We start from the raw sequence: 14,781 nt of genomic DNA on the forward strand, positions 1-14,781 counted from the left end.
CTAGCTTGATCGAGGGCTTATCTTTCTTGGCGGCGAAGGAGGTACCACAGTAGGACTAGGGTTAGGTTCCACAGTATCAGGTTCATATTTGAAGTTGAATGATTCTGAGGCAGAAATTGTAGAGAACTGTGTTTGTGGACGTGGACCAGTTAACTTGTTCGTAGATGGTTTGGAGACGACTTTGTCACGTATGAAGTTCATTTCCTCGGCACCTCGCGGCAACGATGAAGATATATATGGCGAAACAGTTCGGTTGGACGATAATCCCATGAAATCAAGAGCGCTAGAGCTGTTTTGGGAGCGGTAGCCGGTTTGTGAAGGTAGCATAAACTGTGAGCTGTTGCTTCTAGACGTTTGGGTGGGCATTGGTGTATGTTCCTGGGGGATATGAGAAAAGCTGGTTTTAGAAGCGGTCATAGGAGTGCTTGGGGTCTTCGTCACGGTTTGACGAGGCGGAGGCGGAGTGGTAGACAGTTTAGGAGCAGGATCCTTTAGCTCCTTATCCCTTAAAGCATTAATTTTACTCGCAACAGGTGCACTCAAAGGCATCAAATTAAGTGGCGGTAACTTAAGAGGTTGGAGGCTTCTCTTCCCATGAGGATTGGCGGCTCGTGGTTTAAATTCAGAATAAAGGCGCGGCTGTCGTGCTGCATCGTGGCGTCTCCTAGGGAAGTTTGATTAGCGGGTGTGGATGGCGCTTCAATTTCTGCAGCAGGTGGGTCTTTCAATGCTTGTCTTCGCGTTTCAAGCTCAAAGGGCATGCTGGTTTGCCTAGGTGTAAAGGTTGGGGGTATGTGAGCTTCGTTTTTGGGTGACTCGTATGCCTTGGGGATTGCAGGTACTGGTGGCACTTCCTCTTCCTCCTGGTTTGAATGCTCAGTCCGGGGTTTGGGAGTTGGAAGTCTGGATGTTGATACGTTCTGCGAAAGCCGCCCTTGCAGGGAGCCACTAGAATTCCTAGCAGAGTTATAGGTTGTATTTGAAGAGAGAGATATGCCTGAGCTATAGGATTTTCGGTGAGGATCTGGTGTAGTGCGGGCAGACGAAGGTGTTATGCTCTTTCGAGGTATCATAGAAGGTGAAGGCGCTGAGGAGCGTGGACGTGGAGAGTTTAACTCTAACTGGGTGGGCGATCTTTGTGGTATAGGGGGCGGATTAGGAACAAGGGACATTCGTTTCATCCTTCGAGCATCTGTCGGAGAAATGGTTCTTGCACCTAGGCCAGTCGGATGGTGAGGCATCATTGAAGATCTCTTCGACGAGGGGGTTGTGTTCGGTGCTGCTATTGTTTTCCCAGGAGTCTGGATGGCAGTATTCGAAGATGAACGAGAGTGGTCCGAACCGCCAGGGGTTATTTGATTATCTCTGTTCCCACGGCTAACAGGTTGCAATGATTTTGCTTTCTGGCTTCTGGTGGTGTTTAGAAAAGAGGGACCAGTGGATTGTTCCGTAGACTGATGGCTGACGCGATTTACATTAGTATTCACCCGTATTTCCCCTGTTGCATTTCGCTTTGCAAAACTCTGACGCCTTCGTGGAGGACCATCGTCACCGTTTGCTTGAGACGTAACCAAAGCACCAGGGCCAATAGATTTTCGGGGCTGCCTGGGGCCAACAATGGAGGAAGCTGGCGGCGCAGCATGACTTTGCCGCCTTGAACGGGGAGTTGCAGAACCAAGCGGCTGCCCTGTTGAATTATGTGTCCCTCCTATAGCTATACCTGCACCCACACCTTCAGCATCGGGCTTTTGAGCATTGCTCTGTCTTCTGGCGAGTGTATTCGGCCGGGCAGATCTAGGACCAGAGGCCGATGACGGTGTAGTCGACCAGCGCGTTGCTGATTTCGGGGGAGATGGAGCGGACCCAAAGCCAGATATAAGTTGTCCTGGCATAGGGAAGTGACTTAGATTCGGTTCTCTCGGGGAGATACTATTATGGAAATCATCGAAATTGATTGCGGGAAGGAATTCGCTACTTTCTGGAGGCGTATGGTTGCCAATCTTTGTCAAAATTAGCATTTGATACAAACGGATGATGTCTTGGCAGCAAAAGACGAACCACATTTGAGAACGGCGTTTCAGGTTTGTTCTGGGAGTTCGAATGGGAGTGTATCGTCGTGCTAAAAACGAAAGAAAATATGCATTAGACATTCTTCTTATATTATTTGTGATCAAGCGAGAGAGAATGCATACCGTCGTGATGATAGCGGTCCGTTGATTGTTGGACTTCGATCTCGAATCGACTTTCTCCGCTTCGAAGTCGTTCCCTCGATATGTTGATCGGCGCTTTCAAGAGAATGCAAAGAAGAGAATGATGCCTGGTTGGTAACTGGGACGATTGGTGAATTCCTCTGCAGCGGTTGACGATTGTTTTGAGCTATTATACATCAATACAATATTAGTGCACGCTTGCTTGAAGGGGGAGAGGAAAAAAAAACATGAACAATCAAGGTTGGAAAGACGGGAGTGCTTTATCACCATAAAATCGTGTTTCGCTAGGCCTGGAAGGCTCAGAAGGCTTCGAGTGCTGCACCGACTGCTGCGTCACGGCCGGCAAGCTCTGGGACGTCATTTTGACGAGGGATGACCGCAACGTTCGGCTGGTACGTCAGGATTGCAGTTCTGCGCGGTGGCATCCAACGTATAACGCAGGTGACCTGACACACCTGATGACGGCGGAGGTCGTCTCGCCCGCACGCTCAGGGGCGACCACAGCCGGATAACTCTCGGTTCGAGGACTGTAACGAGATGGACGGCAGCAGAAGCGACTAGCTCATACCTGGTATGCTGCTACCGCGTCATGGTGCTCGAAGGCTTTGAATCACAACTGGCCCAGGGAGTTGTTGTTATTCTCGTTGCCCTTCTGGCAGTTGTCCCGTCCACGTTTGCACAACCACCGGCCTGGGAAGTCGGTGGGCTGAACGCGAGCAGACCAAGAGCGAGATTTCTTGTTTGTCGGAAGGGATTTTTTGTCGTTCGAGTCTCCGGTGGACCAAGCATCAAAAAGCAACCTGGTCAGTGAGGTACAAAACCCCCATGTAGGTACAAGAAACTCTTGACTGTGAGTGGCTGGCGGAGCTCTACCTTGACAAGATCAAGCGGGCGTGGTCGTTAGTTAATCCGCTATACAAAAGCCACTTGCCACCGACAGACCCTCACACGGGCAGGAAACAATCAATATCCCGGCCTGCATCCAAACAAATTAGCCTTGGTCGAGATATTTTTATGCAGCGATGTTTCAATTGAATGTTTGTCGCTGCCGCAAGTTTATTAAATTAAAAGCGAAAAACAGACACGACGTCGCTTTTTGCCGTTTTGGGAACCTTCTCCTTATGCTTAGGTAAGGAATGAGGTAAGGCGGACTAGTCTATATCTGGGTTAGCACAGGGACCGGGATCACATGTTAGCTTGTTCCGCTTTGGGAAGTGGTCGGGTGTGAATACATCGAACAACGTCACTGCTGCGAAGACGCCGTGGACTCATGATATAAAGACACACAAGACTTATCAGAAGGAAAGAGAGATAGAAAGAAAGATATATATAGCAAGAAGAAGACCTTCTCATGTGAGGGAGCAGCGGCGAAGATGGATGAATACACTGCCGAGATCTTCGCCGGCCAGGATGGCGGTAGTGATGGCGACCCCCAGCGCTCGAACAGCAGCGTGGAAGAAACGAAGCAGCCTGCTAAGCCGGACACCACAACGGAGGAGTCTGCTCCAGGCATGTCACTGCAGGACCGACTGCTTGCCAGGCAAGTCTCGTTTGAACCGTCTTTTTGTGGTTCCTGAATACAAAGTAAAGAATACTCCCCCGTCTTCTAACTGACAACTAGGTTCCTCCAGCAGCTAGTTCCGTCTGAAGATGCCGGCAGTGATGGGGATGATAGTGATACATCTGCATCGCCGGAAAGGCCTCCATTCAGCCTGCCCACGATGACCAACAACTTTAGACGTTTCAATGCAAGGTATGTATACATATGTTTCAACCGTTTGAAAAACCTCCGTATCTAAACACCAACAGAATAGGAATAGTCTTTCAATTTCAGTATAATGTGATTAAACTCCTTTCTTGGAGGCACAGGACCCAGACATGGTCGCTGATATGCGTCTATTCCTTCATCTGCCTGGACCCATACTTGCTAGCGGTACTTCCATTTGTCCTCGTGCTTCTTTTCATCATGATACCCGCCTTCTTGACAAGGCACCCTCCACCACCACCGTCGACTTCGACTTCTAGTACAACGCCGTACTATTCTTACGAGGGCCCAGCTCTTGCTCCAGCCAGAACTATCAAGCCTGCTGCCGAGACATCCAAGGATTTCTTCCATAACATGCGAGATTTACAAAATTGTATGGCGGATTTTGCCGTCCTTCACGATGCAGCTGTGTCACTTATTGCGCCGGCTACAAACTTCTCCGACGAAAAATTTTCATCTTCCCTGTTTATTGCCTGTACCGGTTTGGCGGGTGCCGTCTTTTTGGTGTCACACCTCATGCCCTGGCGTTTTATGTTACTCTTTACCGGGAACGCCCTTATATTATCTAATCATCCAAGCATGAAGCCCTTTTTTGAGACGATTAAAGGTGTGCTTACGTCCCATAGTGCGCCTCATGATAATACCGAGGGCACCAAGAAGTCATTTGACATTTATGGCTACTCCATACCTTTAACTGTTTCTGGATTCATGGATCTCCTCGACTCGGTCACTGCTATATCCCTTTCTGCTGAGCCCGAGGAACGCGAAGTTGAGATTTTTGAGCTACAGCATAAAACATACTCCTTATATTCGGCGTCACCCGAGTGGGAGCCATTTTTGTTCACGTCCACGCCGTATGATCCTCTCTGCCCGTCTCGTATATCAGGGGATCGGCCTAAAGGATCTAGGTTTTTCGAGGATGTGAGTCCTCCCCCCGGTTGGGTTTGGAAGAGCAAAAAGTGGGAACTAGATCTTGAATGCCGAGAGTGGGTGATGGAACGGATGGTTACTGGGGTGGAGTTCGAAATATCTGACAGTAATGACGGGATCATTAGCGAGGAAGTTGGAGGTTGGGTATGGGACCTGCCGTTTAACACCCCTGATGATGAACATGCCGTCGATATACTGGCTTACACAGACTCATGGGAAAGTCCTCGAAGAAATGCGCAAATGTCCGCACAAACAAACAAACGTGCCAACCAAAAAGAAAAGCCAGAGTGGGAGGAAGCCACAAAACAACTTGACCGGGCTGGCGACTGGAGAAGGAGACGTTGGGTCAGGGTTGTCCGAAGGATGACTATTGATGAGAAAACAGTGAAAGCGACACCACTATTCTCTTAGTCGAATCGTCTCCGTTTCTATTATATCTCGTTCTAGGACCTGCATGCAATTTGATTAAGAAGAGTATCACCGGATGCGCAAACCTAGCGGAGAAAGGGCCCTGCCTGTTACATCATGGTACTTCCTTCCTCAAGCTCTATATCAATCTTGCCTTGATATCAAATGCAAAAATGACATGCGAGTTGCTCCCGCCTTTCTGGCTATTTTGTTATCATGATTATGGCCAGCCGCAATCCGTGCCACGAGCTTCAATTACCCCATAGGCTATGAATCCAAACTCATACCGCTAATCACTCTATGTTAACCCTCAAGTAAGGATTTTACACAATATGCCAGACATGAGTGTCACCAATACAACCTCTACCATGGGATACCATTGTGCTTTCCTACCCCCTTCACCAGATCACCCTCTTAATATTACAATAGCTGCCGAGGCCACAAAGAATACCTTGCGCCCTTTTATTTGCCATTCTTCAGCATATTCAAGGCGGAAAAAAACGGTTGCGGATAATACAAGGGCTAGCTGGTCTTGGTCCTAGGTACGGGAACTCACGAGGCCTCCTGAGAGAAGTCACGTCAATACACCAGAAGTATCAGGTGGAGGGATGAATGGACGATTTCAACGAAAATCAACCCAGGATTTACCGCTCTCACCAGTTCCGATGCCACTTTCGTGGGCGCCACCTGCGTTGTCTCATGCTATGCTACTGCCGATACAGATACTCGTCCTAGGACATCCATTAACGTGAGAGTGGCAACAATTAACTATGGTTTTGACGGTTTTGACATAGTGCAAGGGCAGGAGAATCATATAATCGGAAACATATTACCTTCTCCCAAGCCATCGGGCTATATCACGTTATACTTTCCCGGAGATTCCATTTTAAGATAATCTAGTGTTGAAGCTTACTGCAGAATTGCTGGATGCCAAACTTAAATCATAGCGGAGCACCTCATTGCCTCATAGACTTGGTTTTGCAAGATATTGATGCCCTATAGAATGTAATTAAGTCAACAGCTAGTTGATTTAGGTTTAAATGCACCTTTATTCTCGCATCGTGTGAGAAGAGGAGTACATTCCATGGCCGAGAGGAAAATCTAAGGATTGTGCTAGGAGCAATTAATGCTGCCTCCCTGTTTCAAAACTGCTGCGGGCCGAGCCGAAGTTTTCAGTAACTCTTTAACGAGTTGACTAGTTGTTCCTGAACTACCCCTAGTTTGAAGTATGTGGTAGCGTCTGATGATCAACGCTTAATCCAACTTCTGTTGATTGCGATTATAATATAATTACCTGAACACTATTTAATGTCACTTATATATCATGATTGTGGCTCTCAAAATATGAAACGTTTTATAAGAACAATTTTTATTGTTGCTTCATAGTTGCTTGTAATACATATTTTTTTTTAAACTACTAGGTCACCACCTGATCTCTTCGTTGATCTTCATTGTTCCCATATTACCGCGTCAGGTTGGAATAAAAATCACATAGAAATCTCATGGAGAGTCAAATAAGGAAAATCAAAGCAAGCTGAGAGCAACTATTGCAAATGAACATTTTGTTTCACCTCTTATTATGTTAGAACACGAAGTTTGCAAGTCAACTGACTGACTGCTCATTGGTCATCGTTGTAGCGAATCAGACCAGAACGAGGAAGGCAACGATGAGACCGAACAGATAAGCAAGCTTAGCATCTGTTGTGTTCTCCTCAGCAGCATTGACAATGGTAGAAGTGGCAATGCTATAGGTTGGAGTAGAATGGACAAAGGTGCTATTGGTACGAACTGTCAGGGTAGTTGAGGTGAACGAGACAGATGCAGTGACCACCTCAGAGGAGGTAAGTTGAGTAAACTGAGTTGGAAGCATGGAAGCAGAGGAAGTAGCGTGGGAGGTGTAGATCACAATGCTAGTGGACTGAATGGTGCTAGGGGACAAAGTGACACTGGTTTGAGTGACTTCCTTTGACTCGGTGGTTGGTCCCTGCTGAGGCTGCTCAGTGATCTTGGTCTCGGTCATTGCAGTGGTAATTGCCGTGGTAATTGCAGGGGTAGTAGCAGGTGACATGAAAGTGATAAACATAGTGGTTGTAGTTGTCGAAGTGCTTGAGACGGTGGTGTTGTTAGTCACAGTTGGCTCGAGAGTAACCACATCTGAAGACCAGGAAGTGGTAGTGGTTGAAGCCGAGGGAAGAGAAGCTGTAAAGGTAGAAGGCACCGAAGTAGGCTGAATAGTGGCGGAGCAATGTGTAGAAGAAAGTCTAACTTCCTCATGCTTAGTGGTGACTTCAGAGGTTGGATAACTGACTAGAGGCTCAGGGGTGACAAAGCTTGGAATCTCGCGGGTGCGAGCACTGGTCCACAGGCTGGTTAGGACTACATCCGTAGTAGTAGTGGTAGCGGAGAGTGTGGTAGTGCTTTCAATTGGAAGTCCAGAAAGGATGACAGACATTCCAACCTGGGAATCAGGGGCAAAAGTAGAGGCAACTGATTCAGTTCGAAGCTGAGCTGAAGATTGAGCAACTTTGCCTGCGGGAGTCCAAGTCATACCAGAAGACCTAGTAAATTGAGGAATGGAAACCAGGGTAGAAACAACTAATTCGGTAGGGAGGCTCTGAGGTGTGGTGGCAGGCTCCTTGATGCCGAAGAAAGTTGAAGCCACAGGCTGAGTTCCAATCAATGATCTAGGAGATTTCACATATGGCATTGGGGTAGATGAGTCTTTCTCAACAGCTGGTGACATCAAGCCCGTGCCCCTATGCAAGCAAGTTGCATCTCCGGCGGTTTCAGACGATTCAAAGCCTGGTTTTGGTACATTAGCACATGATTACTGTGAGACAAATAGTTAGTAGAGTATTTGATATCAGTGATACATACACATAGCATTTTGATCACCCTTACTATATAGAGAGAGACACGTTAGCAAGTGATATTTTAGTATATAGTTATGAGGAAATCACCACAAAGACGCGTCAAAAAATGTTCGAGGGATGCATAAGCTTACTGTTTCTTGCAGTTGATGGTTCCAACAATCGAGTTTTTGACACATTTGATTACCATAGGACCATTGCGGTCTTCATAGCAGAACTCTCCATCAGGAGCTGGACAGTGAGCAATGGTGACATTTCGATAGCTACAAAGAGGGAAGACGTTAGAATAAGAATAAACAAGCTTAAATGGATAAGCTGATGACGAGGCTCTTCTAGGGGCTCTCATCTATAGATAGACAGCCTCTTCCATCTAATATGAGTGGGTGAGTGAGGGGGATGAGAGAACATACATGAACTGGCGAGCGTCGACGCCATAGAGAAGAGGGAACAACGCGGCAAGCAGGAGGTAAATCTTCATCTTGGCGGGTGCAGAAGAAGCGAGAAAGAGGATTAACGCGGTGTTTCAGCTGCTGTAAGGGAGTTTTGGGTGGAAGCAGGTTGTTGTTGCAGCGTGGGAGAAGAGGTTGTAGAAGAGAAGAAAGGTTTGTTGTTGTGAACGCGAAAGAAGATGAATTTATAGGGGCCCCAGGAGGACAGACTAGTGAGGGGTGGCAGGACAACCTTCACTCTGGACCACCGTAGAGCATTCACTAGGTGAACTGAGGTGAAGAGAAGGGAAGGGAAGTTGCCGGTAGGACAGACAGTCAGTTTAGAACAAAGATAAGTGTTCTTTGGGTATTGCCCTGGAATATCCAGGCTGCTTGCAGTCACTTGCTGCCCCAGACACAAAAGGAGGTGGATTTGGATATCATCCCTCAAAGGGATCTCGCTACATGCATATATAGAAAGGTATATCCGGTTCAACACTGGTAAGAGAAGCTCATTCTTCGTAGAAGACGTCAACATATGGTATAATTATGACGGTAAATAGACGGAAGAAGTATAGTAAGAGAAACAGCAGCCCGCACTCTATACCCCAACTTTTGGTGTATGAGAAAGCAGTAAAAATATATACCAACCGGAAAACGCCTTGCCCTTGAAGAAACATCAACACTGCCTGCCAGCGAGCCCAGATATGTCTCTTCTTTTTTTGTTTTATAAACAGTCAGCAGCCACTCCTGCCTATTCTTGCTCCTGTCTAGCCTTCATTTTTTTCAGCCTCCTTCCAATGTCTGCCTCGGTTTGTTGCATGGGGTTGAGCTTCCTATCCCTTGCCATTCGGGCAGTGTCATCGCCGTATTTCTGTACTAATCTTTCAAGCCATTCCTCTTCCCTCTTGCTCTGATGCCTCGGTTTCTTGTTTTTCAACTGTTCCTCCTGAGCAGCAGCTTGTCTCTCCAGCTCCGCTACAACATCAAAGGCTGACGTGGTGCCATTAAGGCCATCAAGAGCCATCTCAGTGTCCTCTGGCAGATCCTCTAGCGGGTCGTTGAGGGGGTTATCTCTTCTTCGTTTCCGCCCCGCGATTTCGACGATTTCATCCTCCTCGTTATCCCCGCTGATGACTCGCAGAATTTTTCCGGTTTCCGGGTCGCGTTCAACGCGGACTTCACCTGGCTGAAGTTTCTTGCTTCGTTTTTGTGTGAGTGGTACATGGAAGGCCTCACTTGGACCGGACCGTATGGTATCGTTGTCCTTGGATGCCTTCTTCTCTATTCCACCTGCAGGTGCATTTAAGCGAGACGTCAGGCCGAGTCGGCGGTAATTCTGGGTAAGCGTTAACTTCTTATCCCTGCGAGCAAAGGTCAGCGTTTATCCATTCGGCTTCTATCACCGCCAAAGCTCTTCATAGCCTTACCAGTTACTCTTGATAACGGCATTTCCAAAGACGTTTATCTTCTTATTTCCGTTCTTGGCCTTCTTGCTCTTATGCTTCACCTTGGGGTTTGAAGATCGGTTCTTCTTCTTCTGTAATACCTTCCCCATCTTTATATTTTCTCACTGGTATCTTGAATTGAAGTACACAGCAGCTCTCTGGCGTTTCCTTCGTCTGTCGTTTATCTCGACTTCAAACTTTTTTTTTTCTATCTCGAACTTTGTCGTCACAGGTCTTGGCAGCTAGTTACCAGCTTATGTCATCATTTGCCTGGGTCAAAAGCGAGGAAAAGCGACCTTGACCATCATATCATCAACTGACAACTAGCAGCAGCTATCAACAACTGTCAATACTTTCCCTTCCCTTCGACGCAGATACGGACACCATATGACTCTGGGGTTTGGGTAATGATCTATTTATCCACCGTTCATTCCTCAGGTGATGCAGAGTACTTGTGCCAGAGGATGCACTACACTATCGAGTGAGTGAGTGATATTAGGTGAATTATATGACCAAAGCCATTATTCGTCACTCGTCTTGAATTGGAACCGGTTAATCGTTTAAAAGTAGGATTTTGCTCATTAATGACATAATTTATGCAGTGTATATTGGACAGACAGATAAGTACAAGAGAACCTGAGGCTGTCCACGTTTGATGCTTTAGTTCGTATGGTTAACAGGAGTGAACCTCCTTTCTCTCCGTGTCATACGCAGTATGGTCCGAATAATGCGGCCAGCCTCAGCTCGGCATTATCAATGTAGAGGGAAGCTTGGAATCATCCGATTCTTGTAAAGACAAACATGGGATGCTAATGGGAGTTATTATTATGAGTTCATACGGATTATCAACTTCAAGCTAAGGCAACCGGGCATTTTCTGAGAGTTTATATTGTTCAATGGATGGTAGGAATAATTGCACCATAAACCGTTACCACTATTCCATCCTGCCTCTCAACTTCATGGAGCTCATGTAAATATCGACTATGCTAAAAACTGCTCAAAAGAAATGTGATTCTTCGATGTCGTGTGCCACTCAGGGCAATGATCGATCTCCCGCAGGGCTGGCCCAGTTTATTTACTAGTACGGAGTTACAAAGCCAACTAGGGTGTTAACTAGTGTGGATCGAGGCGGTGCGATTTAACGACTCCCTCCCACACCAACGCCTCCTGTCAAGTTGCATACACCAGCTTTCAGGGGCTAACCATGGCACGCTCAATTGGATCATCTGCCGTTTACAGCCGGCTGTTGCGTTTGCTGGCTGTGCTTGCATTCGTCGTCGTCTTTGCACAAGCTACAGCTACATCGGACAAGGCTGGGACGGAAGAGCTCACTGTTCCCCAGATCGAGGAGAAGCTTCAGGTAAATGAATTATGCCATCTAGCGGGAGACAGATCTATAACTAGATGAAGACGATCTAACTCTGTGTGCTGCCGACTGTGTGTAGGAGTGTCCTCTCGTTCAATCGCTTAATGCACAGAAACTCGCCAATGCCCCTGAGACAGCCAGTTTGACCTCAAGGGTCTTTGCAGTCTTGTTCCCTGGCAGTCCTGCTCTGAACGCCATACTCGCTACCATCTACATCTCTGGACCTCCAAGTAAGAAGCTCTCATTGCTACATGACCTGTGAAGAACCAATGTTAATGCTTTGGCCTGTTTTTATTTTCTAGATTTCCTACTGGCACTATGTCCTCCAAACATCGACCCTTCTTCCCTCTCCATAATGGTAGCCTTTGCAGTCGGAGGCCTGCTGGGAGACACCCTCTTCCACCTGCTCCCTGAGATATTCCTCGGAGAAGACTCACCAGAACACGTCCGGTTCGTGATGGTAGAGCCAAATAAAAATTTAGTTCTCGGGCTAGCAATCCTCGTTGGTTTCGTGACCTTCGTCGCCATGGATAAAATTCTCCGGATTGCAACTGGAGGGGAGGGACACCAGCACGGCCATGCGCATGAGCATGAACATGGTCATAGCGAAGATTCTGGACTAGTGGCAGCCACAGGCGTGTCAACTGGGGATGGTAGAAACGGTGACCTGAAGCAACGGAAACAAGCAGCAGGTTCTGCCACGGAAGACGGAAACGACACTGACGGCAGCGGACCAAGCAACAACCCCAGCGTCAAGCTAGGAGGTTACTTGAACCTGATTGCGGACTTTACGCATAATATCACGGATGGGCTAGCTATGTCTTCGTCGTTTTACGCTTCCCCCACCATTGGCGCAACTACGACCGTTGCCGTGTTCTTCCATGAAATCCCGCATGAAGTTGGTGACTTTGCCCTTCTGATCCAGTCTGGCTTCTCTAAGCGTAAAGCTATGGGTGCTCAGTTTGTCACGGCCGTCGGTGCATTTATCGGGACTTTTATTGGAATCGCCATCCAGGAGTTTGGGGGCGGTGGATCTTCATCTACGGCTTCCGGAGATGTAGCTGCTCCAGGCTTGCTGGGGACTAGTCTTACGGTTGGTGACTTGCTATTACCTTTTACAGCCGGAACCTTCCTTTATGTTGGAACGGTGGCTGTGATCCCAGAGCTGTTGGAGACAGGTAAGGATAAAGCGGCGGAAACTAGGAAGACCCTGATGCAATTTGCTGCCATGGCTGCGGGAGCAGGTATAATGTTGCTGTACGTTCTTCCATTCTTCTCGTCTAATTCTATTGATTGCTTGCTAACTTTTGTCTAGGATTTCCTGGGATTGAAATAAACGGTTTAAAAAATGAAGTAGTAGTCTATTTTGAGTTATAAGCAGGAAGATATAGATAAATGAAATATCAAATCCAATCGAGGACCAGCCCGCCCTAGATCTCCGTTCGCTGATTGAAAGGGAACTCCGATCAATTACTCCGCAGCTGTTTGTCTCATGCCAATTCATTGTCTGCCTTTGACTTCCGACTTCGACCCTACATTATAAAAAAAAAGAAAAGGAAACAAAACACAAAAACAAGAAAAGCCACACTTGAACACCCCCCTAAACAGATCTAAAGAAAATTTGGTTCTCCCTTGGGGAATGTGGGAAAGAGCAACAGCAACGCATCAACAAGCTAGCTGAAAGGGAAAAAGGTTATGCATCATATGCAAAGGTTCAGCGCCAGAAAGGGGGAGGCAACGAGGTTGCAAAACAAAAACATGAGTTAAAAACAAAGTGAGAAAACTGAAAAAGAAAAAAAGGGATAAGTGGAAGCGAAAGGTTATGATATCTGATACAAAGGTCTAATAATGATACGAGCGTATGTGGCCGTGAGTAGGTAGAATAAAAAGTAGTAAGATAAAACCGGTGGTAGAAGGGGAAACATAAGAGAGTCGGAAACGGAAGAAGCAGTTTATCCTCACTCATTATAATGATATACCTATAGACGAGGGGGTTAGCATTGGCAAGGCCAGGGATTGACATAAGAGCTATTAGAGGGGGAGGGGGTAAGAATAAACGTACAAAGTAGTTTGGAAGACCGTAGCACTTCCATCCGAGTCTTCGTGCCATTTTGGCGAATCCCTCGGACTCGACGAGGTGGTAGAAGGGGAAAGGAGGGAACATGGCGCCGTCTCGGTGAACAGCAGCTTTAACCATCAGGGCGGTTCCGCCTACGCCATCGAGCTCCATTATCTCACGGGTATTCCTGTTCGGCGACCTGTCTGCGCTGAGGGCCATGAGGTTTCTGTAGGTAGGTAGTTCACCGTACCCTTCGAGCATGATCTCATCGCGGCCCATGCTGTTGGCGATGTCGAGGGACCGGGGAGTGTCGGTCCACGAGTTATAGTCGTACGGCCGGATATCCATCTCCTTGGTGTCTGGGTTGAAGAATCTTTGGTAGCAGTTTGCTACAAGCACAGCCTTGTCGTGGCTGGTCATGTCTTCGATTAGAGTTGGGGGTGTCTCGATAATGTCGCCGTCCAGCCAGAGGACCCAGGAGGTAGCAGGTCCCAGAGTGGTGAAAAGCAAGCTGTTTCGGGCTCTACTCATGGACTCACGGCGAATCTTCTGGTTCTCAAGCTTATGGCGCTCCTTTTCGTCTTGTGACTGGAGCGGCGGCGGGAAGTCCTGTCGCAGAATGGTGATGCTGGCGAACCGGTCGTCAATGGGGCCGGACTGAACCTTGGTGATGGCGGACTGCAGGGCAGAGTAGGCTGCGTTTCCTTCCCTGGTCTTGGGAATAATGAAGCCCAGGGAGATGTACTGGTGAGGGTAGGTGAACTTGTTAAGGTTCTCCCAGTAGCCGGAGTAGAATCGCGAAAGGGGGGTGAGAAGGAGGATGCGTTCCCGGTTCTGAGCAGCGTCTCTCGAGGCAGTAAGATTGTTCATATTGTAGTGCACGACAGGAGGCGGCGTCCTCTTGCCGCTCCCAGCGCCCTGCGACTTGTGGAAGGGCTTTGTGGGCGGAGAGAGCGGGTTCTCAGCAGCGTCGTCATGTCGTTCCTGCGAGGTGAAGGCCGCCGTCGAGGTAGGAGAGAAGATGAAGAAGAGGAACCCGATAGCTAGTAGGCCGGCTAGCACAATCGTGATGGGATTCGTGCGTCGTAAAGAGCGTGGGAGGGCCATCGTGTGTCTTGTAAACGTGTGCCGTGTGGGTGTCCTTTTGTAAATATATCTATCTGGTCTCGGGCGGAAGGGGGTTTGTTCGCTGGGGACGGAGACGACGCTCTAGACGGGGGGAGGCTTCGGCCCTGGAACAGCGTGTGTAGAATGGGTTTGACTTCGTTATCCAGACATGTATCTGATCCTCCGCAAC

The 14,781-nt window shown here is 47.9% G+C and overlaps 7 protein-coding genes across 7 annotated transcripts in view; 2 read left to right on the top strand and 5 right to left on the bottom strand.

The window, feature by feature from the left end:
* Positions 1–366, bottom strand: part of MGYG_00730 (CMGC/DYRK/DYRK2 protein kinase) — a gene marked incomplete at both ends in the record, with an annotated part of 2,514 nt that extends 2,148 nt beyond the window's left edge. The window contains one exon of the mRNA XM_003176595.1: positions 46–366. Coding sequence (XP_003176643.1) covers positions 46–366 — 321 coding nt within the window. The remainder of the gene's footprint in view (positions 1–45) is intronic.
* Positions 367–548: 182 nt separating this feature from the next.
* Positions 549–2,150, bottom strand: MGYG_00731 (dual specificity tyrosine-phosphorylation regulated kinase 2; the record flags this gene model as incomplete). Its single annotated transcript, XM_003176596.1, has 2 exons — positions 549–1,687; positions 1,733–2,150. 2 exons carry the CDS (start codon positions 2,148–2,150, stop codon positions 549–551), a joined length of 1,557 nt encoding a protein of 518 aa, XP_003176644.1.
* A 1,433-nt stretch (positions 2,151–3,583) lies between these two features.
* MGYG_00732 (peroxin 24) lies at positions 3,584–5,316 on the top strand (the record flags this gene model as incomplete). Its single annotated transcript, XM_003176597.1, has 3 exons — positions 3,584–3,759; positions 3,832–3,963; positions 4,020–5,316. The coding sequence occupies 3 exons, from the start codon at positions 3,584–3,586 to the stop codon at positions 5,314–5,316; spliced, it is 1,605 nt and encodes a 534-aa protein (XP_003176645.1).
* A 1,639-nt stretch (positions 5,317–6,955) lies between these two features.
* MGYG_00733 (hypothetical protein) lies at positions 6,956–8,661 on the bottom strand (the record flags this gene model as incomplete). Its single annotated transcript, XM_003176598.1, has 4 exons — positions 6,956–8,115; positions 8,191–8,213; positions 8,318–8,446; positions 8,594–8,661. 4 exons carry the CDS (start codon positions 8,659–8,661, stop codon positions 6,956–6,958), a joined length of 1,380 nt encoding a protein of 459 aa, XP_003176646.1.
* Positions 8,662–9,365: 704 nt separating this feature from the next.
* MGYG_00734 (66S preribosome component NOP16) lies at positions 9,366–10,169 on the bottom strand (the record flags this gene model as incomplete). The annotated part of the gene is made up of 2 exons (XM_003176599.1): positions 9,366–9,975; positions 10,042–10,169. 2 exons carry the CDS (start codon positions 10,167–10,169, stop codon positions 9,366–9,368), a joined length of 738 nt encoding a protein of 245 aa, XP_003176647.1.
* A 1,094-nt stretch (positions 10,170–11,263) lies between these two features.
* MGYG_00735 (catecholamines up) lies at positions 11,264–12,756 on the top strand (the record flags this gene model as incomplete). The annotated part of the gene is made up of 4 exons (XM_003176600.1): positions 11,264–11,419; positions 11,505–11,655; positions 11,728–12,682; positions 12,741–12,756. The coding sequence occupies 4 exons, from the start codon at positions 11,264–11,266 to the stop codon at positions 12,754–12,756; spliced, it is 1,278 nt and encodes a 425-aa protein (XP_003176648.1).
* A 627-nt stretch (positions 12,757–13,383) lies between these two features.
* On the bottom strand, positions 13,384–14,591 carry MGYG_00736 (MNN9; the record flags this gene model as incomplete). Its single annotated transcript, XM_003176601.1, has 2 exons — positions 13,384–13,404; positions 13,488–14,591. The coding sequence occupies 2 exons, from the start codon at positions 14,589–14,591 to the stop codon at positions 13,384–13,386; spliced, it is 1,125 nt and encodes a 374-aa protein (XP_003176649.1).
* Positions 14,592–14,781: the final 190 nt, after the last annotated feature.

Source organism: Nannizzia gypsea, genomic scaffold (genome assembly GCF_000150975.2).
Source record: "Nannizzia gypsea CBS 118893 supercont1.1 genomic scaffold, whole genome shotgun sequence".
Taxonomy (NCBI): Eukaryota; Fungi; Ascomycota; class Eurotiomycetes; order Onygenales; family Arthrodermataceae; genus Nannizzia; species Nannizzia gypsea.